Here is a 26,381-nt window from a genome sequence, read left to right as displayed (position 1 = left end):
CTTGGGACTTCAAAGGGTGGATGTGGGTTGCTCTGCATTTGTGTTAGGCATGGTCCTGGGGTCTCAAAGTTGGCCAAGGTTCAGAACCTAAACAACCTGCATTTGCAGTTTTACTTCTAATTCTCCCTTATTCCATGAAAATAGGCTCCCTTTGCCTATCTTTCAAGTTGTTTTCCTTGAGAGCCTCCTCACTCTGTTTTGAGGTGCTATTTTATGGTTGGTTTGAGAAGATTCTAGGAGTCATTCCAGATTTTGCTGTTACTAAGCTGCCATCTTGACTCTGCCCCATGGCCCCACAATAAATATACATTTGTAAAAGAGGCAATTGGATCACCTTGGGAGAAGTACCCCAGTTACTCCACTACTATCCATTTCACAAATTAGCAGTATTTATTTGTCTAATCATGTGGCTCCAACTAAAGCTTTCCTGAAAAGAGGAAAGAGGATGTGCAAGTTTTGTAAAAAGATAGGAGAAAGAAAAATCTAAAGTATGGGAGAGATGACAGAGGAGCTGAAGTTTAGAAGTGGATCCCTAAACTGCCAATATAGTTTTATTTGGGCACTGAGTCTGTAAAAGATGGAGGCACCAGGGATGTTAAAATGTGACATGATGTTAATGTTAAATTATCTGAATTAACTTCTGGTAATGGTGTAACTAGTACTTTAACCAATGTAAATGGTAATTTATCCACTGGTAGTAATAATTTAACTGGTGTTGGTAATAATTTGATTAAATTGATGATGGTTTATATGGTGTTGATAATAATTTGATTAGTGTTGCAAATAATTGTGAGAAAAAGAGAAATAGTGTTGTAAATGGTGTTAGAAGTTCTAGTGATTGTGGAATTAAGAAGAATAATAGAAATTGTGCTTTGATTAAGGATAATTTGATTGTAAATAAGAACAATGATACCAGAATAAAGGTGAAAAGGACCAATGGTTTAAAATCCTGGGAAAATTCTGTAATTCAAGACGATGTTAACTTGGATAGACAGGAAATAGCTGAGCTTTGTTCTGATGTTACTGTTTTAGTTCCTGTGTTGGAAACTTTTCAACCTCCCAATAGTACTTAACCATACATGTCTGTGACTATTGGAGATCAGATTTACGACCTTCTTGTCAATACCGGTGCAAGTAAATCAGTTTTGCAAAGCTTTCCTGAGAATTGTAGAGTTGTTGGAACAATGGATGTTGTTGGTGCTACAGGTGTGACTCAGAAAGTAGCTAAATTGCAACCAAAAATGGTAACCCTGGACCTCTTTCGGTGGAACATGCATTTTTGTGTGTTCCAGAATGTCCAATGAATCTTTTAGGACAGGGGATTCTGCACTTGAAAACCTAAAGGACAACCACAGGGGCAAGAGGAGGACTTGACTACTCTAATCTAATTGACCTGAGCCAGGCAGGGCCCAAAGGAGCAGTACTGGAGTCACTGGGAAGGCTGCTTCAAACCTGGTTCCAGCCAGGTTTGGCCAGCACAGCTAAAGGGCCTGAGGGTGGCTTTGGGGCTCACAGTTATCCAAGGATGATCATAGGATGCCAAGAGCCAAGGTGGTCCAAGGTACCCAGGTAGAAAGAGTGTGCTTTCCACCAGATCTCAAACCCCTTCTTCACTTGGTGCAGCTCTGAAGGTCTTGTCCACTTGCTGAAAGCCTCTACCACTCAGGTTCCCAGGGAATCTGGATGCAGGGTTTCCTTAACTCTGAGATCTCCCAGGGCTAGCAACAGTTTGTGCCAACCACTAATGGAGTCTCTCCCAGAGCACAAGCCCACTTCCTGCTCCTTCATTCCATCTTGGAATGCTCCAACCCTTCCTGCTAGGGCCAACACTATTACTAAATTAATTACTAAATAAATCCTTACAACAAGTCTATCAAGGGGGAATACAGGCTGGAGTGGAGGTTTGCTTTGTATATTTCAGTAAGGCTAAATGTCAGTCATTGAATCTGCTCTGACTTGTCTTGATTTTAATCTGATCCTTTTGCCTAATGCTCAAGCTTTTATCTGTGGCCTCATCTCTTAACTCTGTTTTCCTCAGTTTCTTCATCTATAAAATGAGCTGAAAATGAAATGGCAAACCACTCTGGTATCTTTGCCAAGAAAAGCCCAAATGGAGTCATGAAGAGTCATACAAGACTGAAATATCTCAACAACAATAATATATAACATAGTTAACTAAGGATGTCTCAGACAAGTGATTATAAAATTAAGCATCTATTTATGTTTTTAATTTTTTCAACAACAATTTTATAATTCTATTTTTTGACAATAAGATAACATTAGAAAGGCTGACGGTGGAACAAATGTCCCTTAATATAGTTCAAATAACCAAATCCTGAATGCAGAAGATAAGTAAACAATTGAAAAGTAGCTATTTCTGATTTAGGTTTATTCTTAACACTCTTAATGTCCAACATATGTTCAGCTGTTAAATTTTCAAGTGTTTCCTGATTCTGATGGTTTAAAAGACACAAATAAATTACAACGAATTTTAAAATAAAACTCTTCTTTTTAATGTAAAATTGTGACGAATGTGTCTTTAAAAAAATCAAAATCTTGTCTCATGAAAGAGAATGTGAAAAAGAAAGTTGTTTTGATGTGAAATCTAATGTTTCTGATTATGAAATAGTTATTGAGCACAAACAGTCTAGTTCTAAGTACAGAGTTTGTCAAGTCAGAATTTGTTATATTTCAAATAAATAGGTGGTATAGTGAATAGAGTCAAGAAGATTCATTTTCCTGAGTTCAAATCTAACCTGTCACCTGCTGATTGTGTCATCCAAGGCAAGTAACTTAATCCAGTTTGCCTCAGTTTCCTCCTCTACAAAATAAGCTGAAGAAGAAAATAGAAAATCACTCCAGTATCTTTGGCCAAGAAAACCCTAAATGGAGTCACAAAGAATTGGACATGCCTAAGGAACAGAAAATATTGTTTTATTAATGTCTTGTTTTTCTATCACAATCTTTACAGAATGCCACTTTCTTTCAATAGATCATGTCTTCCTTTGTAAAAAAAAAAAGAGAGAAATGATGATGCAAAAACAATTTACACAGTGATCTCAGTTGACAATATACTCTACATTCTGCCCCTATTGTCTTCTAATTGCCTAGGGGAGGGAAGCATGTTTCATTTCTTCTCTGGTTCCAAATAATTATTACAATCACTTGGAGTTTAGATTCCTTTTAGTGTTTTTTCACTTACATTCTTGTAGTCATTTTCTATTTTGTTCTTCTGGCTCTGTTTATTTTCCTCTACATCACTTGATACAAATCTTTCATTGTTTCTGGAAATCCCTTGTATTTTTTATCATATTCCATTATTAACATTATATGCCATGATTTGTTTAGCAATATTCCTCAATAAATCGATGTCTGTCCCTCTCATCTTCCAGTAATTAACATTGACAACTGATTGGAGAAGAGCAAAATTATAGTTTATTGTTCTCTCCTCTTAGTTCTTGATTGAGTGTTTACAGCCCATCTTGATACTTCTTTAACCCATCTCTATTTTCTCCTGGTTGTCCCCACACTTCCTTTTGAGGTTACCTAGCTGGGGCTATTGAATTTATATGGGTTTGTTTCCCATGAAACAGAATCTTCATAAGAGCATAGATTTGGGCTTGGAAGGGACTTTTTGGGTCATTGGGATTGAATCCTTTATTTAGCAGGTAAGAAAACTAAGACCCTTTAAGGTTTCTTGAATTGCCCAGAGTCACAATGTTAGTGTATCTAAATTGAAATTCAGATTTAGGTTTAGTTGAATTTAAAACCAATACTTGATCCACTATGCCATTCTCTCCCATGGTAGAACACGAATACTTCCAAGAAAGCAGGATGGATGGGAGAAAGTCAGGCACTAGCACAGTGAAAATTGTAATACACTGGGAAGAGCAAAAATTGTATTTTCCTTTCAATCGAACAATTAACTCTTATAACATCATGATCATTTTTGTTGTTATTCAGTTATTTTAGTTGTGTCCAGTTCTTCTTGGCTCCATTTGGGGTTTTCTTAATGAAGATCCCGAAGTTGTTTATCATTCCCTTGTCCAGTTCATTTTATAGAAGGGGAAACTGCGGCAAACAGGGTTAAGTAACTTCTTTGGGATCACATAGCTAGTAAGTAACAGAGGCCAGTTGGGAAGTTGAGTCTTCCTGTCTCCAAACCCAGTGCTCTATCCACTACATCACTTTGCTAATCATCATTATTCTTAAAAATGAAGGACAAGGGGCAGCTGGGTAGCTCAGTGGAGTGAGAGTCAGGCCTAGAGACAGGAGGTCCTAGGTTCAAACCCGGCCTCAGCCACTTCCCAGCTGTGTGATCCTGGGCAAGTCACTTGACCCCCATTGCCCACCCTTACCAATCTTCCACCTATGAGACAATACACCAAAGTACAAGGGTTTAAAAAATAAATGAAGGACGACATATAGCTCACCACTGTCTCATCAGTACTCTTCAGTAATAGCTACACAGTCGCTTATTTACCTAGCCAGCATAACTGTGCCTATGGGCAATATAATCTGTACCCTCACTTCTCTATCCACCCAGGATAATACATAGGTCTTTTGCTATATGAATTGGTCCTATGGAATTCTAATTCTAGGCCGAGTTAGGCTTTTAAAGAGGTGGGAAAACTCAACTTTAATTTGATTCACCTCATCAAGCATTTATTAAGTCAGTCTTTGGGCTAGGTCCTGTATAAATGAAAAAAAAAAACAGTCCTTCAATTGAAGGAATTTATCTTCTATGGAGAAAAATGAATATAAGGATAAACAATTATGATGAAATCCAGAAGCAACTAGGTGATATAGACAGTGCTGGACCTGGAGTCAGGTAAATACCTAAATCAAATCCAGTTTCAATTGCATGACCATGGTCAAGATGTTTAACATCTTTCTGCTCAGTTTCCTCCATTATAAAATGGGTAAAAAAATTGCCCCTGTCTCCTAGGTTTGTCATGAGCCTGAAATTATATATATATAAAGAACTTAACACAGTGAGTGGCACATATTTAAAACATTTCTCCTCTTTTCTCTTTCCTTCCTTCCCTCCTCACTCCCTGTCTTCCTGCTCCTCTGATCAAAGGGGTGCTTGCCCTCTCCTTCTAACGGACTCCACTGCTCTGGATCCACACATGGTGTGTGGACTCAGTCTTAGTGAGTCTGGCCCTAAAAGACAGAGTGTTTTTCTCTTCTTCTTTTTATTTTTCACGAGTCCTTTTTAAACCCCTATCCGGGAGTATGCTGGTAAATATTGTTAAAATATTTATAAAATAGAAAATTAAAAAAAAACTACCTCTGAAAGAAAAGGAAAAGTATGCAATATCCATTTTAAGTTTAATCTACATTACTATTACGTTCTCCATCACTTTCTTAACTCTAGAAATTAACAAAAGAAGAACTCAATATCTAATTTGTAGAGTTTGATGACTTGGATCTGTAAATGTTCCAATGACTTTTTAACAATTGGCACTCTCAGGTTGGTTCAGTTTGACTATCACATATCCCTGCCCTCATTTCAAGGCCCAGAGAAAATGACCTAAAGTTTAGTGTGGCTATGTCTAGGGTCTTCCCAAATGAGATGGATAAAAAAGCATTTCATGTACACTGTGGATTGGTTATATAGGACAGCTATTATTTCCTACACTCAAAAGTACTTTAATCACAGAAGTCTGATCAGCGTGCATTGACCATGGGAGTGGAGGTGGAGGGGGGAGGGCAAACAACTTTAAACAAAAAGCAGTAACATAACTACTATTATATGCTATAAGAAGAATGCTACTTAGAAAAGCAAATCATAAAATATTTTGAAGGGAACTTTCATGTAGTCATTTTGATTTCAGTAATGCCCTGTCCAACAACATGCTTAAGATACGCGTCCTCTCATATTTCAGGCCATGGTTTAGGCTCTTCTTCTTGTTGGTGGTTATCTTCTCCTTCAATAAAAAAAACTATAGGAGAGATAGGGATCTGTGGTGGAGTTGGCACAAAGTGCAGAAACATGTAGTTCCTGAGTTATCAAACTCATCAAGGTTGCTTCTGAGGCTGAAAACTTCCTTTTCAACATGTGTTTGATCACTTCAAAGGCAGATGGGCTAAACCAGGTTAAATAATTGATTAGCCTCAAATTCATAAATGAGTGAGGGGGTGTCTCCTCCAAACATATTAAGACTTCTCCTGGGCAAGAATGAGTAGATGAGAACAATTTCTTCTAAAGGTGGCTGAAGCAGGTGTTGAGGAGCGCTTAGAGCTTGGTCAGACATTGAATGTCAAGGTCATCCACTGCTCCCTGGGCCATCCTCCCTTGTCCTGACTCCTGTCCTGCCACTGGACTTGAATAACTCTGGAAGAGAGAGTGAGGCTGATGACTTTGTGCACCCCTGCCTCACTTAAATCCAATTCAAGTGGAAGCAAGACATCACCCTAGAATGGCATTGATCCTCTTCAAAAATGAAGGATGAATGATAACAACAGAGAGAAGAAACAAACAAAAAAAGGCATCCAGAAGCCCAGGTTTAAGCTCGTGGATATGAATTTGTAGTCTAGCTGTCGTGTGCCAGCAAAATGCCATTTTAACCTTAGTGGGAGAAGGAGCTAGTCTCATTAAAAATCCAAAAATCCAATTGCTACATTTTTCAAAAATGGGAAAGAAGAGGGTAAAGTCACTCCTTTTAAGTCTACTAAGTGAGTGACTTTTTCTGGTTTGGTAGTCTCTGTGATGCAGCTTTTTCTCAGCTATTGCAAATTGAAACACCCAGTTTGTAATATTCAGTAGATAACTGGTGATAGAGGACTGAGCTCAGGGAAGAGATTGGAGTTGTATATAAAGCTCTGTAAGTTATCCAATGAAACTCATTGGAGCTGGTGATTTTTGTACCATTCATGTTAAATGATAGGATTCCAGAGAATTCTGGGAAGTGTAAACAAATGCAGAGGGAAGTAAGCAGAACCAAAAGAAAAATGTGTACAATGATTATTGAACCCAAGCAGGGACCCACATTAGTTCTCTGTAGTATACCTGGGAAGAAGAGAAGAGAAAGGGTAGAGAGAAAGAAAGATTATATCAAACCTCTCCTGCCACCAGCCTGGGTTGGTACTCAGGCACACCAACTTAAATATAAATGGTACAGGAGGAAAGGAAGGGATAATGGACAGGAACAATACTGGCAGAAATAGGCCAATTTCCATGCCCTTCTCATGAATACAAGCATCAGCTTGACTACATTTTTAGAAGCTGTGGCAACATGCAATATTTACTACTTGACTTATATAAACATATATGATTTTATCAACAATAATATGCAAGCATTTATTTGATTTGTTTTTACTTGTACTCCTTAGGGCATGGGGATCTTGAAGGACAAAATGTTCCATACTAATTGATGTCGGAATTTTCCCATCACTTCCCTCTTTCCCCTCATCTTTCTCTTCATTATTCTATCTGAGCATAATTTTTCCTATTATTGTCTATTCATTTAAGAATAATTTTATTTAAATTTAAATAAAATTGTATTTAAATTTAAATTAAATTTTACTTAAAATTTAATTTATTAAACATTTTATTTAAATTTAAATTTTATTTTAAAAGTATTTTTAACACTGTCTACATTTTTCAATGCACTCTAACATTTCCCCCTCTCAGAATGTTATTCCTTATAACAAAGAATATAAAAGAGGAACAAATGTCAGACAAAACTAATCAAAATACTGAAAAAGTCTGAAATTGTATGCAGTCTTCCTCACAAATAATCCCCAACTTATCCTAAGAAGTGGAATTGTGTGAAAGAGGAGATTTGGGCAAGTATCAACTTCTTTTGGCATCAATTTCTAGTATCTGATATATTCCAACAATTGGAAAACTGATGAATGAAGTGTGACTTAATAATGCAATGGAATATTTTAGCACCTTACAAAAGTAGATATCAAAGCAAGAGGGCCTACTGCCCCCTTTCCAGAAAAAAAAATTACTTAGCACCCCTGTAAACTAATTTTTTTTAATTTTTAATAGCAATTAATAGGAAAGATAAATGCATCTGTGGCTATCACCGCCTCCCTGGATTGCTGCAGCACCCACCAGGGGGCGGTGGCACCCACTTTTGGAATCACTGAACTATATGATGGAAATGTTTGTTTAAGCATTTGAAAAATAAGGGATTAGTACTCAGGGAAACTGGAAAGTAGACACACAGCAAACTTTTTGCTTGTTTCTTTGATTTTAACATATTAAAATTAAAAAGCATTTACTAAGCACCTACTATATGTCAAGCAGTAGTGACACAAGTAGCAACTGAGTGACACAGCTGGACAGAGTGACTTCATATGAGGTATACCTGAGTTCAAACCCTACCTCAGGTGTATTTTTTTGTTGTTGTTCAGTTATGTCTGACTCTTCACAACCCTGTGTACTAAACTGTTCTCTTGGCAAAGATATTAGAGTAGTTTACCATTTCTTGGTCCAGATGACTTTATAGATGAGGAAACTAAAGCAAGCAAGGTTAAGTGGTTTGCCCACATAGCTGGTAAGTGTCTAAGGTTAGATTTGAACACAGGTTCACAATTGAACAAATGCTCTTTCCACTGAACCACATAGCTGCCTCCTATTATGTATCTGGGAAAATCATTTAGCCTCTCAGCCTCAGTTCTTTCATTTGTAAAATGTAGAAAATGATAGTGCCTACTACACAGGGTTATGGTGAAGATTAAAGGAGATAACATTTGTAAAGCATTTTATTAACCTTAAACCAATTTATAAGTGTTAGTTATTACTATCTTAACATTTGAAAACAAGAAAATGAAAGAAATATCAATTTGGAGAGAGAAGGTATTCTAGAGTGACAATAACAGTCTAAAATTAAAGCTAAACCGAAGCAGGAGAACACTGTCATCAGGAACAGCACTATTTTACAGTGATTAACTGTGAAAACTTGGCTACTCTCAGCAGTGCAAAGATCTGGGACAATTCTGAAGGACTTACACTCAGGAACGTGATCCACCTCTAGAAAAAGAACCTCTGGAGTCAGATGAATGCAGATCAAAGCATAATGTTTTTCACATTAGTGTATTTACAGTTTTATTTTTGAGGTTTTGGCTTCATATGAGTGTGGGCTTACAATAATGACCAACAAGAAAATGTTTTACATGATAATAAAAATAAAATTAAAACAAAAAAAACAGAATTAAATTCAAGCTAGAAGGCAAAAGTAAATCAAGTTCTGTGATAGCAAAACTATGGATGATTCTTATTCTCAGAAACCATTTGAAAATAGAAAAAACAAACTTCTGGGAGATCTTTGTATATAGTTCTTTCCAGGATCAGAGGGAATGATTTTTTTTTGGATTTTTTCAAGCCATATGATTCTATAAAAACAATTCAATCAATTTTCATTAACTAGACAAATCAACATTCTCAGGAACTAAGTGCTAGACCTTCCAATTTCAGCTGAATCCTTTAATATTACACAGGTATAACAGGTTTGATAACTGGCCTAACAGCTATTCATTTTAGCACTAAATATGTTGGGTTATTAAATGTATGACACAAGGTGAACAAGTTTTCCTTGTTTATTTTAATGGGCCTTTCTTTTGTCAGTGAAAACATACTCCATATGTAATAAGGTAAGCAGATTTTAGTAAACGAGAAATTATTCTCATTCAAACTGATTATCTGGGATCAAAGAATTTTATCTTACATAGATACAATTTTAGAGATAGACACTATTTTGAAAGGATGCCTAGTTTAGTTACTGAACCAATACAGAAATCTTCTCTAAGTCTCAGCTTGAATACTTTCACTGACAGAGAGAATTCCTTTATAACTCTTTGAGGCAATTAGGTGACACAGTGGGTAAGAGCACTAGCAATGGAGTCAGGAAAACCTCAATTTAATTCAAAACTCAGCCACTTCCCAGCTGTGTGATCTTGAACAAGTAATTTAACCACTGTCTGACCCAGTTTCTTAATAAATAAAAATACATGCTTACCTTCCAGCATTGTTGTGAGGATAAAATTTGTAATATTTGGAAAGTGCTTTGTAAAACCTGAAGTGCTATTATTAGGATTGCAAACCAATCCATTAATTTTTTTCCAAAAAATTTAGAAAATTATTTTTTGTAAAGAGCCAAAATCTGCCTCCTTAGAACTTTCATCCAAAAGGTTCTACTTTACTTTGAAGTAAAAAAGAAAATATTTAATCTTTCATTCACAGATAACCCTTCAAATTTTTTTAGAGAATTCCCATGAGATGCTCATCTATAGTTCCTTTAATTGTACTTTGTATAGCAGCATTTTAAAAATTCCCTTCACCACTCTGGTCAATCTCCTCTGGACACACTTTAGCTTATTAATGTCCCATTTTAAATTTGGAGCCAGGAATAATACTATAGAAGTAGTCAGACCAAAACAAAATGGTATAGGAAAATATCTCCTTGTTCTAGATTCTAGATGCATTTTAATGTAATAATTTCACTAAAGAGGATGACAATGAGAACATCCCAGAATTTGTGGAATGCTTCAAAGTAGCAGTTATGGGAAAATTTATATCTCTACATCAATAAATGAGAAAAAGAGCAGATCAATGAATTAGGCCTACTAATTGGCCACTTGGCCAATTCTGCTTTTTAAACAATTATTTTCTTCTATATATTTTGTGCTTCTTTTACCTTGATGTTAATTATCTTTTCTTAATTGTTCTTCCTTTTCTACTTTTCCTCTATTGTTTTTTTTTTATTTTTTAAATAATTTTTATCTCTTCCAGAAATTCTTGTTGGGCTTGTATCCAGTTCACTTTTTTCCTTTGAGGCTTTGCTTCTGGCTGTTTGAGTCATTTTCTTCTGAATTTGTATCTTGATCTTCCCTGTCATCATAATAAATTTTTGTGGTCAGGTTCTTTTTTTGTTGTTGTTTGCTCCTTTTTCCTACCCTTTTTAAAATTTTTTATTTTATGATAATGTTGAGATCTGTTCACAGCATGGAATGGAGTGGAAAAGGCACTATCTAAAGTTTCAGGCTTTTTTTATGCAACTGTTTTCAGAGCCAATTCTGAGGGGTTGAAAATTTTTTGGTATATCCAAAGTGATGTGATCTGGGGAGAGGTGTGAACATTGCTTTCCTGGCCACTATTCTTTTTTTTTATTGACATTTAATTTTATTTTTGTATTTCTATTTTTTAGAATATTTTCCATGGTTAAATTATTCATGTTCTTTCCCTCTCCTCCAAAACCACCCTAGCTTCCCCATAGCCAACACACAATTCCACTGCATTTTACATGTTACATTGATCAAGACCTAATTCCATATTATTGATAGTTGCCCTGGGGTAGTCATTTAGAGTCTACATGCCAAATCATATACTCATCAACCCATCTGTTCAAGCAGTTGTTTTTCTTCTGTGTTTCTACTCCCACAATTCTTCCTCTCGATGTGGATGATGTTCTTTCTCATAAATCCCTCAGAATTGTCCTGGATCGTTGCATTGCTGCTAGTATAGAAGTCTATTACATTTGATTTTACCACAGTGTATCAGTCTCTGTGTACAACGTTCTCCTGGTTCTGCTCCTTTCACTCTGCATCAATTCCTGGAAGTCATTCCAGTTCACATGGAATTCCTCTAGTTCATTATTCCTTCCAGCACAATAGTATTCCATCACCAACAGATACCACAATTTGTTCAGCCATTCTCCAATCGAAGGACATCCTCTTATTTTCCAATTTTTTGCCACCATAAATAGCGCTGCTATAAATATTTTTGTACAAGTCTTTTTTCCTATTATCTCATTAGGGTATAAACCCAGCAGTGGTATGGATGGATCAAAGGGCAGGCAGTCTTTTAAAGTCCTTTGGGCATAGTTCCAAATTTCCTGGCCACTCTTCTTATCTTTACCCTGGAAGTGTCTTTGATCCCTGAGGATTTCAATCAATTCAGCTCTTCAGGATCCCTTTTTCCCTTTTCTAAAAATGCCCTTGCATTGCAACCCAGAAGTGAGTATTGGAAATGGAGTTATCAAATAGCATCTGATACTTCATCCAGTGCTAGCTATAGGAGTCCCCTATGATCTCTCTCTGACCCTCCTCCATCTCAGACTTGAGAGATCTCAAAGCTGCTACTACTTCTGTCACTAACACCTGGTCCCCTTACCGATGTTCCTTTCATCTGGGCTTCAGGTAAGCCCCCATTCCTGTAGCACAGATCTCTCTATGATCTCCTAAGTTTACTTGGTCTGGAAGAATCTTGCACTCTGACCTTTTGTTTACTCTGCCATTTTAGAATTTGATTTCAGGTATTTCTTTAAAATTGCTTAGAGGGTGGAGTTGTGAGTTGTGAATTGGTCCAACCATTTGGGAGGGCAATTTAGAACTGTGCACAAAGGGCTTTAAATGACTGCCTGACCTTTGATCCAGCCATACCATTGCTGGGTTTGTACCCCCAAAGAGATAATAAGGAAAAATACTTGTACAAAAATATTTATAGCCATGCTCTTTGTGGTAGCAAAAAATTGGAAAATGAGAGGGTGTCCATCGATTGGTGAATGGCTGAATAAATTATGGTATATGTTGGTGATGGAATACTATTGTGCTAAAAGGAATAATGAATTGGAGGAATCCCATGTGAACTGGAACTACCTCCAAGAACTGATGCAGAACCAGGAGAATGCTGTACACAGAGACTGATACACTATGGCAGAATTGAATGTAATGGACTTTTCTAACAGTAGCGATGCAATGATCCAGTACAATCCAGAGAAACTTAAGAGAAAGAATTCTATCCACATCCAGAGAAAAAACAGAAATGCATTAGAAAAATATATGATCAAACACATAGTGTGATAGGGATGTGATTAGAGTTTTGATGTTAAAGAATTGCTCTACTGCAAATATGAATAATATGGAAATAGGTTTTGAACAATGATACATTTATAACCCTATGAGAGGGGGAGGAAAAAGGGGGATCATGAATCATGTAACCTTGGGAAAATATTCTAAATATAAATTTAAAAAATAAAATTGTTTAAAGGGAAATGTAGGGAAACCTTAGCTGAGGACTTTCTCTACTCTGTCATCTTGGTTCCACTCCCAGAAGTCCCCTTGTCCCTTAATTCTTTGAGTCTATTGCACAAAACTGTTTCTTTCCACTACATTTCATGCTCCTTGAGGATAGGACTGTTGGCACTTTAATATTTATATCCCTTGTACCTACCACAGGGCCTAGCATATAATAGCCCTTTAAATAAGGTTTGCTGACTTTCTTGATGATAGGAATCAACATTATGACATTCTGTGCTACATTAGAATTCTATAATGAACTACCCCAAATTGATGTAAAGAACCCCAAGTTCTTTTATCTTGCTTCATTGCTTTGTTTTTCCTTTTTCTGGACGCTAATTCTCCTTTCTCACAGCCATCATTATGCCTGCCTAAAACAACTCCTCTTCTCCCTTTTTCACATTTGCTACTTCTTATCTTTTTCAGATTTGGAATATGTTACCCAAGTTTTTTTTATAACAGTCAGTCACAGTAACCAGGCTATCTGAGACATCTTGTTGTAGAAAGGATATTTTATTTGAAGCCAAGTGACTGAGGTCAAAACCCAGAACTTGAATATAGTACCTCTGTGAATTGGAATGAGATCACTAAGCATATCTGGGTCTCAGTTTCCTCATCTTTCAAATGAGTGAAGTTGAATTGCTTAGAGGGAATTAGGTGATCTAGAAGATGTTTTTCAGCTCTAAATCTATGATCCTGCATTTTATTTCACTCCTTAGAAATCTTTGAGGTTTTTGGTTTTCTTAGTGAGTAAATTTGAGTTTGTGTGATCATAGATTTATATTTGAAAGGGGCTTAAAATGTATCTAGTCAAACTCAGTCATTTGACAGATGAAAAAACTGAAGCTTTGAGTCAATAAACAATTAAGTTCCTTTTATGTGCCAGGCCAATGCATTATCCTAAGTGCTGGGGTAAGGTAAAAATTGAGTCCCTGCTCTCAAGGAATTCACAATCTAATGGGGAATTCAATATATATGTATAGACAAGCTATGTACAGGATAAATATGAAAAAACAAATAGAGGGAAGACTCTAGAATTAAGAGGGATCAGAATAGTCTTCCTGTAGGGCAGCTGGGTAGCTCAGTGGAGTGAGAGTCAGGCCTAGAGACAGGAGGTCCTAGGTTCAAACCCGGCCTCAGCCACTTCCCAGCTGTGTGACCCTGGGCAAGTCACTTGACCCCCATTGCCCACCCTTACCAATCTTCCACCTATGAGACAATACACCGAAATACAAGGGTTAAAAAAAAACTCTAAGAAAAGTCTTCCTGTAGAAGGTGGGATTTTTTCTGGGACATGAAGGAGGCCAGAGGAAGGAGAAGGCTGAGATGAGGGAAGAATGAATTCCAGGCATGAGAGACAGCCAGTGAAAATAGCCAGAGTTGGAATTTTACAAGCTATGTGACCCTGGGCAAGTCATGCTACCTGCATCAGTTTCCTAAGCTATAAAATAGGGATAATAATTGTATCTACGTCCCAGGATAGGCAAGGATCAAATGAGATGAAAATTATAAAGCATTTATCACAGTTTCTGGCATATAATAAGGCTAAATGAATGATGAATGATGAATGATGAATGATGAATGTGGGGTGGGGGATTTTTTGCTTGAGAAACATCAAAGTTAGTATCATTGAATTACAGAATACATGTGGGGGACTGTAAGATGTAAGAAGGCTGATGGTTCAGTGGATTGATAACCAGACCTAGAGACTAGAGGTCCTGGGTTCAAATCTAGCCTCAGATACCTCCTTAGCTGTGTGATTCCAGGCAAGTCACTTAATTTCCTTTGCCTAACCTTTACTGCTCTTCTGCCTTGGAACCAATACACGGTACTGATTCTAAGACAAAATGTAAGGGTGTTTTGTTTTGTTTTGTTTTTAGAGATGTAAGGGGATTAGAAAGGAAAGGAGGAACCAAGTAACAAAAGACTCTTTGTCAAAGATTTCTATTGGATTCTGCAGGTGATACGGGCTCCTGGAGCCCCTAGACTTTATTGAGTAGGGTAATGGCATAGGTCCTCTCTTAAGAAATATTAATTAGATATCTTATTGGAAAATGGACTAGAGAGAGGAGAGATTTGTGTCAGGCGGACAAACCAGCAGATTATTGTAATAGTTCAGGCATAAGGTAATGGAGGGCTGAACCAGGGTGGTTGCACTGGTAAAGGAGAGACAGGAAAGTATGCAAGAGACGTTATAAAGGAAAAATCAATAAGCCTGCCTTGTCCATAGTCACCTAGGAAATAAGTGGCTAAGCCATGATCCAAAGCCAGGTACTCTGAGTCTAAATCTCGTCCTTTGCCCCTGGACCAGTCCCAGATGGGTAGGATGTCGCCATATTAAAATTCACATTTTGATTTTATTTTATAGCAAAGACACAAAGAAGCTAAAAATGTCCCTCCCCTGGCAAAATAAAATACCACAAAGTAGTACAGCAGATAGAAACATCTAAATTAAGCAAATTCATTCATATTCCATTGATTTTCAGGCATTTCTTCTGACTACCATTTTCAGCGTTTGTGTAGAATCTGTTTAATTTGGTTAAACTTTTTCAGGCCTGGGAGTGTGAACTTAAGGTAGAGAGATGAGTCGAGAAAGAAACAGACTTTAAGGCAATAGGAACCATCACATTTCTTACTAAAGCTACAAGTTTGGGTCAACTTTATTGGAAAACAAATACAATGGATTGGAACTAACCAATAGGTTTGCTGAAAATCATGAACTTGGTGTCTTAATACATAAAAATATTTAACATCTGCTAAAGTTACACAAACAAGTGAACAAACATTTTTATTGTGAAAAATATAAACAATATATTTTATCAAAAAGGAAATATTTGACACTGAAAAAATGGCTCAATGCTTTTCTTTCTATAGAATGAGGGAGAGGACATATATTGTCCTAAAGCAGTTCCAACATCTCTCAAAGATGATGCCTTTGCTGCATTTGCAGGAACTTTTTATACTAAAGTTTTGGCATCATAACCAAAAGTATGATAAAAATATCATTAATTTGAAATGGAGTGGAGAGAAACATATAGTCTTCTGAGACAACCAGAAAAAAAAACACAAATTAACAGATGTTTATTAATTAAAAACCAAAAACAAAAATAAGGCAGGGACAGATAAGTGGCTCAATGGAAAGAGAGCCAAGCCTGTCTGGAGATGGAAGGTCCTGGGTTCAAATTTGACCTCAGAAACTTCCATACTGTATGACCATGGGCAAGTCATTTAATCCCCATTGCCTAGCTTTTACACTCTTCTGCCTTGGAACCAGTACTTAGTATTGACTCTAGGAAGAAAATAATAAATTTTTAAAAGGCAGAGGGAGCTTAGCCAGGATGAAAAATTAGATTTTTCTTCCCTGAGAAGCCATTATAATTAAACCTCCCTGTTTAAAGGTCTCCACTGGCACTTAACAGTTCTTGAAAATCTTAGTGTTCAATCTTTTCTGATTATTTTCTTTCCCTTACCTTTATTTCACAGACTGTACTATTATTTCCAAGTTATAACCAAAATGTTTTAGAATTAGCTTCCTTTACATTCCCAAGAATCCTGACTACATTATAAATAAAACTTCTAAAAAGGCATTTAATCATAATCTTTTCCTCTCTCTTTTTTATGTGTGACACTATCATAAGTACTGTACCACTATACTGTAATAAATGGTTGTTGAGCCACTGAGATTATCTGGGACTCCTCACTAAAATTCCTTTAATAAGAACAGTTTTCTCTACAATATGCTTGTATTTTTATTTCTTTTGAGGCCCACCTCTAAAAAACTATCATGTGGTCCAGTGAAATCTTGACCCAGACCTAAAAGACAATGCTCTTTTTCTTTTTGTTTTAGGTCACCATCCTTACAGAAATCTAAGGTCAAATGCCATTTTAAAAGCTCTGCAATCCTAGAGAATAGTTTTAACCATTAATGTAATTAAAAACATCAATATAAAATTCTCATTGATTCTTTGGAAACTGGCAGCTAGCAGGAAATACAAATGGATATAGCAAGAGCAAAGCCAATGTAAAGATGTCTATGAAGTTCTTCCTCCATGAAATGCCATTTGTTCAAACACACACAAACACACACACACACACACACACACACACACACACACACACACACACACACACACACACACAAACTGAACCTGGTTTTCGGAGGAATTTTCTAGCTGTATTTCCCTCTGATTAACTGGCTGGTGACAGCTGTGTTCCTTCAAAGGCAAAGCTAAAGATCAGGTCTTTTTTGGACAGATAACTCTTTTCTGACAGATAACTGTTTAAAATCCATCCTTCATGGCTTCATGCCCCACTTCTTAGTATAATTTTTATATGTTGGTGTATTTCATAGTGCTGGATTTCAGGGGAAAAAATATGGAAGTTTTCTGCCCTCTCCTCCTCTCTCTCCTTTAATGTTCTTTCACACCACCATGCCTTTGATCCATTCTTGTCCTTAGGTCACTGTCAACGATTTCATCATCTATGAGCTACTTTTAATACTGAAACAAAATTCTAGGGGACCACATAGTGGCAAGTAACTAAACACACACACACACACACACACACACACACACACATATGCACACAGGCATACATTCCATGACTGGAAGAGCCACCATGAAAATCTGTCCAACTTGGTAATACTTAAGGCAAACAGGTAGCTTCTCCTCGTGGAGACCAGTCATCTGTGCAATCTTTCAAAGAGAGCTTCCCTGAGTGCTCAAAGTGCTATGTGCTGTTTCTTCTTATAGTTAAGCACAGAGTCTAAGGCCAGGGGTTCCCTTGGGGAAGAAGACCAATGCCGCTGTGCTGGCATATGGTACCTGACACATTTCCAGAATTTTGTCTTTGCAGACGGGGTTTCTTCCATGAAGTCCCCTGACCATTGGATGACACCATATTTCTGTTTGAGGTATTTAATAGATTCTGGCATATTCTCATAGCTTTTAATTTTTTCTAGTTCAACCAGGATGATTTTAATTCCATCTTGGACAAGAGCATTATACATAGCTATTTGCTGTTCTGATGTATTTCCCAGCCAGTTGTAACTTGATGATTCTCCCGCTAAGACAATAATCAGTCTTCTGCTTTTCATAACACTCTCATTGGTGACCCTGATGGCATCTGAAAAATACAAAGTATGGCATGGTATAAATATGAAGGTTCAAGCTGTCATCCTTCCAACCTCTTTTCATGCTTAGAGTCTCCTCCCTATCCACTGCTCAGATAGCCAGAAAAAATCTTTCTAATCTAACCAATGTCCACCCAATCAAAAAACTTGAGTGCCTAGAGGATGATCAATCAATAAATCAATAAACATTTATTAAGTGTCTAGTATGTGCCAGACACCATGCTAATTACTGTGGTTACCAAAAGAGACAAAAACCAGTACCTGCCCTCTAGGAACTTACAGTCTAATGTGATACCCAGCTGCTTGGAAGACAAAATGCAGGTCATTCCAATTTTTAATTCAGTTATTTTCAGGTCTGTACCATTCTACCTGACTCCATTTTGGATATTCTTTGCAAATATACTGGACATATTTGCATTTTCTTCTCCATCTCATTTTACATATGAGGAAACTGAGGCACATATGGTTAAGTGATTTGTCCAGGATTACACAGCAAGTAAATGTCTAAGGCTGGAATTGAACTTAGAGAGAAAAATTCCTGATGCCAGGTCTGGCACCCTATTCACTGTGCCATCTAGCTGCCCTATTCCACTTTTGGATAGCTTCAATGATTGCTTAGTTTGTTTTTTTTCACTTTTTTCCTTCCAACCTAAATCTGCCTCTCAATAGCATCCACTCATTGCTCTGAATTTTCCCCTCAGAGGTCAAACAGAATAATTCTAATTTCTCTTTGTATTCCTAGTGCAGTGCCTGGCACATAGAAGGCATTTAAAAATGCCTTTTAAATTTAACTGAAAGACATTCTTCTGCCTATGTGATGAGAGCAATTATGGTCCCAATCAGTTTTCTCTTCCACAGTCTAACCATCTCCAGTCTGATCCCCATATGTTATGAAACTAAGGTCTTTTACCATCTTGGTAATGTTCTTCTGGACACCATGCAGCTTAGAAATATCTTTCCTAAAATATGACACCTAGAAAACAACCCTTTAGCTGTGGCAGTAGGGCAGAGCACTGTGAGGCTATCATTTCCTGTTGTAGATGCCATATACACCTTTCTTAATGAAGCCTCAGATAACATTGTCTTTCAAGGTTGTCTCAAAATCTTGCCAAATCATAGTGAGGTTTCAAGCTCCAAAAGTTCCATATCTTTAAAAAAAAATAGCAATGCCTCAACCCTCTTGTACTTATCTCATTATTTCCTTATTAAAAGAACTAGGAAGAGATTTTGCTAAAAAGAGACTAAATAAAAGGTACCAAATTTCCCCTGTACAGGATACGAAATACAGTGAGAGAAGGGAATTCATGCCTTTATAACTTGATGGTCATCCTAGAGGAAGTATTGCACCTGAAGAGCAGGGGTCGGCAACCTTTTTGGCCGTGAGAGCCATAAACACCACATTTTTTAAAATGTAATTCCGTGAGAGCCGTACAGTGCTCACAGTGCGCTCCTGTAACAGTGCCTGAAAAAAAAATTGACTTTATGGCTCCTGCAAAAAGAGTCAGATATGGCTGGAGAACCATACGTTGCCGACCCCTGCTGAAGAGGATGAACATAAGCTACGTTGATTAGGAAGGCAATGAAAGATAGTGAAGTTCTCAATACTGGAAATCTTTAATCAGAGGATGAATAAACATGAAGTCAGACAGGCAGAGTTGATTCATGCTTCAGTTTTCATCATTGTTCAATTGTGTCTGACTCTCCATGACCCCATTTGAGGTTTTCTTGACAGAGATACTGGTGTGGTTTACCATTTCCTTCTCTAGCTCATCTTATAGATGAGAAATTGAGGCAAACAGGCTTAAGTGATTTGCTCAGTCACACAGTCACTAAGTGTCTGAGGTCAAATTTGAACTCAGAAAGATGAGTCTTCCTGATTCCTGCCCTATTATTCTTTCCGCTGTGCCACTTAGCTTCCCTGCTGATTATTATATGCTAGTTTTTCTATCAGCCCTGGGAAAATGGATAAAATCAAGTTTCCCCACCTATAACTCTAGGACCAAGAAGATATTAAATTATCCTAAAAGCTAACAATATCAAATAAATATTCATTAAGAACCTAGTGGGTGTAGGTCACTTACCTGCCTTGGTAAGAAGCCAACAGAGAAATAATTCCTCTGGTTGATACTATAATACCTTTTCAATAATGGTTGCACTTTGATTCACAAATTCCTGACTCATTGATTTTGCTCCTTGCTCTTCAATGTAGCATTTAGAATATCCTTCTACATTATCTCAACAAAACTCTCCTCTTTTGAGGTATACACCATTGAAATTTATCCCCTAATCCGTACTCTAGTGCCAATTTTCTATTAATCTCCAGGACGTTCTCCTTATCAAAGCAAACGGTCTTTCTCTCCTCCCATAATAGAAATATTCATAATATGAATCTTCAACATACATATTAATACTCTCCCATATACTGTAACTCCATAGTTCTTCAATCTACTCAGTTTCCAGGATTTACTCCTCTGCTCTACCCCAGCTACAAACAGGGTGATCTTGCCATCACCAACAAGCACAAGAAGGTCCACATATTGAGCTCTAACCTATCTCCTGAGTTTCTACTAGTAGTAGTACTAGTAGTAGTAGTAATAGTAGTGATGGTGGGGGTAGGGAGAGTAGTAGTTTTAAGTCTATGATCCTATGAAATATACAGTATTTCATAAGTTACTATAAAGTTCTTACCCCTATTTTAAACATACCTTCTCCAACAAGGTCATCCCTTCCATAGATGAAAAGATTATATCCACACTGATTTTCCAAAACTTCAGGCAAGATTTTCAACACAAATATGTCTGAGGTATAGGTAGACCCTTCTCCAAAATTTTTTGGATATAGTATGTATGCATCATAGAGTTTTCCATCTGAAACTAAAAGATGAAACGTAATGTGTTTAGCATGCTGACAAAGTAAAGACCACAAACTTCCATCTCCAAATCAATATTGATAGTTTTTTGGTACCATGATATGAATGAAATAAATTGTTCAAATGTTATTAAATTTTCTTTGTGTGTGTGTGTGTGTGTGTGTGTGTGTGTGTTGGTGACTCGGTTTTAATAGTTGATATAGTAGTGCTTTATCTTCTTAGCATGAAAATAAGTTTGTAAATATAGATCATGACCCTATTTCTTTGGAAATAGTCAGACAAGCAACTTGAAGGCATCATTTTCCCACAATGCCTCCTCTTTCCCAGAAAAGTTAAAAAAAAAGGAAAATCATAAAATTTTCTATTTTAAGTAACATGATTATTTTTGTACTGATACATGTAGACATTATGGCCATACCAGCCAAAATCGCTGACCTAAAGTTTAAAATATAAGCAAATATTTTAATTTAATTTAAAATTTAATTTTAATTTAATTTAAAAATAAATAAGCTCAGAAAATTTCATCATGGAGAATGTTCAGAATTACATATGTGTATGTATCTATGTGTACATATTTTAAAATGTAAAATTTTAAAATAACAGAATATATATGTGTATATATTCTGTTATTTAAATTTTTAAAATTCATTTAGTTTCTTACTTATGATAAAAAGTGCCAGTGGCAAAAAATATGCATGTGTCAACACTCTTCTCCTTCAAGTGTAAACACTGTGATGCAATTAATCTAAGATCTAAAATAAATTTAATTTTGTGACCCCCTTAGTTTCTGTAACAGGTACAAGCTTGTGACTTCCCATTCTTCCACTCCTCTAAATGTCTCAACCATAAATTTGACCTTCACCTCCTTAAGTAGATTGGTGAGTGATCAGAGATTTTTTTTTTCTGTGATACTTATCAAATAGAATTCATCTGGGGTGACTTAACTCTGTTAATTTCTTACTCTAGAAGGCAGATGGCAGCACAGAGATCATAGGGGATTGTTAAAAATATTTATCAATGGCCACCACACTCTTAACCCAACAAAGCAATTTAAAAAGAGTGATAATTTCAGTTACTAAGTAAAAAGATTTTCACCAATATGGCTTCTATTCTATGGACAAATTGATATTATTACTTAACTTCAAAGCAAATATAATTTAATCCTTATCAATACATATTTATCTATAAGTCTACAAAACATGGACCATAACTGACTTTATCAATTAAAACAAACAAAAAAGAAGCAATTTGGCTCTTCTTTTCCAGAAAAGTCAAAAAATGGAAAATCATAAAACTTTCTATTTTAAGTAACATGATTATTTTTGTTTAATTTATTACTATGATTCAAATGATGATATTGAACAGAAAAAAAAACCATAAATTTACCTTTTTTCAGGAAATAAGGATGGCAAGAATCCCTATACAGAAGCACAATTTCAACCTTGAAAATTTTGTAGATAATCATGGAGAATGTAATTACTAATGTCAAAGTGATGAATCCAGCAATCAGGTATATCTTATAATTCGGAACTATCTCAGAAAAAAAAAACAACAAAGAAATGCAAATATTAAGCGTGAAGTAATGATATTTTAGGTTTAGAATTGTCAACATCCTCTGATAAAGCAGAGCCTCTTAAGTTTCATTTCTCTGGTTTCTTAAATCTCTTATCTTCACTATGTAATAATTATTAGTACTTCTACCCATAACTCTCTACTAAAGATCATCTATTAATTCATGGAAGGGTTGCAGTCTACATCAGTAAATGGAGATTGGAGACAAAAGAAATCACAGATTTAAAGTGTCGAGCTAAAACATAAATGCATCTTGCTAGTAGTCGATGATCTTCACATTACTTTATCCAAAAACACTCACCACCTGATGGCCACCCTTGTAGTGATGAGCCTGGCCTCAGCTCTGTTTTGGGGTCCAAGCTCAAAAAACACCTTGCAGCAGGATGATACCTTACAGTGCTTGTGCTCTGACCACATAACATTTGAAAACGCATGGTCACTTTGGGGCCATGATAAGAGGTCATTATACTAAAGCTTTATTGGCAGGTGGAGGGGACTTGTCCAGTTGAAACATAGCTTACTTCAGGTATCAACTTCCCCAATTGTCATTAATGTTAGTTAATAACAACACTGCTCATCCTGGTTGTCAAATATGGTCTTTTACCCAATTCTACTGACTGAATAACTCCTTTCTTTCACTCAGGGGGAAGAGTGGGTTTAAAGTACACAGTCTGGTGCTTATGAAAGCTTTCTGTCTTATTATTTCCTTCTCCTACTCCACCTAATCTCCCAAGAAAATTAATGATATATTTATTCTGATGAGGCCAATCAGAGACCAAATTCAAAAATGCAAAGTTTTCACTAAAAAAAATCACAATCATTTAGCAAACTAGCCAAAAATTCTCTTTCTGAATTGTTTCAAAGTCCCAAATTAGCCTGTTATTGAGACATTATTTTTATTAATATTTATTATTCTCCATTTTAAGTGGAGAGCTTAGTACAATACGATATAATTGTAGTTCAAATAAATAATCAAATTGCTTACCTGGTGGTATCAAGGCAATATATGCTGAAACTTCACCAACATTATTTTTAACCGAACAGATAAATGGGTACAGATAATGTTTACTTTGCACTTTGGAAATGTTAAGCCTGGAAACCTCTGTACTGGGGTTCGTTTTGGTTAAATTGGGGATTCTATTCAAGAAACAGAAAAAACAAGGTTATTTAAGAAAACTTCAACACAAATCATTTCACTTCATTCTATTTTTCTTTTTTCCATTAAAATAAATTGTTGCATAGGTAACAACAGGCTCTTTATGCTATTACCTATGTTGTAAACTAGTGATTTCCCACCAATCAAACTGTTGGATCAAAATAACTTTTTGTCAAGGACGAAATAGAGGGCATTCCTGTTATGGGGTGAGGGGATGAGACTAAGAACTTCCAAGGTCCCTTTTAGCTTTATGATGTGATGATAATTGCCTTAAAAGCAACACATGGCTGATTAGACCATGCAAAGCCATATTGTAGGTTTCATGTCATACTAAGAAAACAAAGTCTTCTAATAGAGCCTGTCCAAAGATGATGCTTGAATGGTAAGATCACAGAGAAAGAATTAGAGATAGAAGGACCTGATAGAAGGGTAGTAGTGAGATGTTAGAAGACAGAGAGTATGAGGGAAAAAACCACCCAGTATTGTGATTAGGAAAAATTCAGATCAGTCATCTTTCAGTGTCCAACACTTTATCATGCCATTTGGAGTTTTCTTTAAGAAAGACATAAAAGGTTTGAAAGCTAGGAAGTAGATAAGGAACAGGAATCAAGGAAGGGGCAACATGTCAGAAACTCTTGCTTGGGTGGGATGCCAAGAAAAAGAAAAGATGAATTCAGGGAGATGTCTACAAGAAATAGCATCCAAGGAAGTCATCAAGTTTAGATAATTACAAATGAAGGAAGTCCCAAAAGTTCTTGCTTTCATGAGTATGAAGGGAATCAAATTGAATGATCCTGATTTGAAGAAAGGGGAAAATCTCAAAGAAAGGAACTTTCTTTGGCGCTATTTTTTTGGTACCATAATAAAAATGAATGTAGAAGTTGCAATTACAATTTCCTACACACAGTTGCAGAGCAGCAAAGTGGTAGAGTGGATAGACTACCAGGGCTAGAGTCAGGAAGACTCATCTTCTTGAGTTCAAATCTGGTCTCAGACACTTACTAGCCGTGTGACTCTGGGTAAGTCACTTAACCCTATGTGCCTCAGTTTCCTCATCTCTAAAATGAGCTGAAGAAGGAAATGGCAAACTATTACAGTATCTTTGCCAAGAAAATCTCAAATGGCATCACAAATAGTCTAGCACAACTGAAACAATTGAACAACAATAACACACAATTACAGTCAGACACTTGAACCTCCACAGAATACAGAGAGAAATAGTTAGCAATAGTTGTACTCTGTAAACACTTATAGAACAAACTGAACAGGCACCAAAAAGAACTCAGGCCCATAGCTATTAAAAAACAACAACAACAGGAAAAGCTGTGTAGCTAAGGCCCAATTTTTACAAAAGGAACAAAACTAGCTCTCATTTATTGATTACCTTAAAGTTTACGTAGAATTTTGCCTCCATCAATCCTATGTTATGATATGTAAGTGTCATTGTTGTTGTTCTAACTCTTTGTGACACCATTCTTCTGCCTTGGAACCAATATACATTTAGGGTTTTTTTGACAAAGATACTAGATTGGTTTGACATTTCTTTCTCTAACTCATTTTACAGGTAAGAAAACTGATTCAAACTGGATTAAGTGACTTGCCCAAGGACACACAGTTAAGAAATGTCTAAGGCCAGATTTGAACTCAGGAAGTTGTGTCTTCCTGATTCTAGGCCTGGTACTTTATTATCTGTATCACCTAGGTTCCCAAGTATCATTATCCCCATTTTTATACGTGAGAAAATTGAGGCTCAGAGAGGTTGTTTCACTTGTCCAGGGTCACACCTCCAGTAAGCTGCAGAGCTGGAATTTGAACACTCCTTTCCCATCCTCACCTCCACCAATCATCTAGATTGTGGCAGTAGAGAGTTATTCAAATAAATAAAATAGTGAGAGAGCCTATTTAGTAGTTGCTGTGAACTAATTTTTAGGTAGCTGGATGGTGTAATGGATGCAACACTGGGTCTAGAGTCAGGAAGTCACAACATCCTGAGTTCAAATCTGGCCTCAGACACTTCTTAACTGTGTGTCCTAGAAAAAAAATCACTTCACCCTCTTTGCCTCAATTTCCTCTTCTGTAAAATGAACTAGAGAAGGAAATGGCAAACCTCTCTAGTGTCTTTGTTTAAAAAAAACCCAAATGAAGTCAAAAAGAGTCAGACTGGCTGAAATGATGGAGTGGAGCAGCTGTGAACTCATTGAGTAAAAGAAACATGGCAATCACAAGCCACATAAGTTATAGGATAGGATAAGTTGTAGAGCCTGGTGACAACAAGGTGGTTTATTATATTAAGAGCCAGATACAGAGATGGAAGGTCTTGGGTTAAAATCTTGTCTCAGAATGAAAATGTGAAGGAAGGGGTCCTAGCAGTACCAGATATTAAACTATACTATAAAGCAGCAGTCATCAAAACAATATGGTACTGGCTAAGAGACAGAAGGGAGGATCAGTGGAATAGACTTGGGGTAAATGTACTCAGCAAGACAGTGTATGATAAACCCAAAAAGCCCAACTTTTGGGACATGAATCCACTATTTGACAAAAACTGCTGGGAAATTTGGAAAACAATATGGGAGAGATTAGGTCTAGATCAACATCTCACACCCTACACCAAGATA

The 26,381-nt window shown here is 36.5% G+C and overlaps 1 protein-coding gene across 1 annotated transcript in view; it reads right to left on the bottom strand.

Moving 5' to 3' along the window:
• Positions 1-17,755: 17,755 nt before the first annotated feature.
• Positions 17,756-26,381, bottom strand: part of IL1R1 (interleukin 1 receptor type 1) — a 17,351-nt gene continuing 8,725 nt past the window's right edge. Inside the window, exons 4-7 of the mRNA XM_044669313.1 lie at positions 23,593-23,758; positions 22,422-22,565; positions 20,872-21,039; positions 17,756-18,159 (exon numbers count right to left, since the gene is read on the bottom strand). Coding sequence (XP_044525248.1) covers positions 17,756-18,159; positions 20,872-21,039; positions 22,422-22,565; positions 23,593-23,758 — 882 coding nt within the window. The remainder of the gene's footprint in view (positions 18,160-20,871; positions 21,040-22,421; positions 22,566-23,592; positions 23,759-26,381) is intronic.

The sequence above is a fragment of the Gracilinanus agilis genome, chromosome 3 (genome assembly GCF_016433145.1).
Source record: "Gracilinanus agilis isolate LMUSP501 chromosome 3, AgileGrace, whole genome shotgun sequence".
NCBI classification, from domain to species: Eukaryota; Metazoa; Chordata; class Mammalia; order Didelphimorphia; family Didelphidae; genus Gracilinanus; species Gracilinanus agilis.
This window is presented reverse-complemented; position numbering and strand designations above follow the sequence as displayed.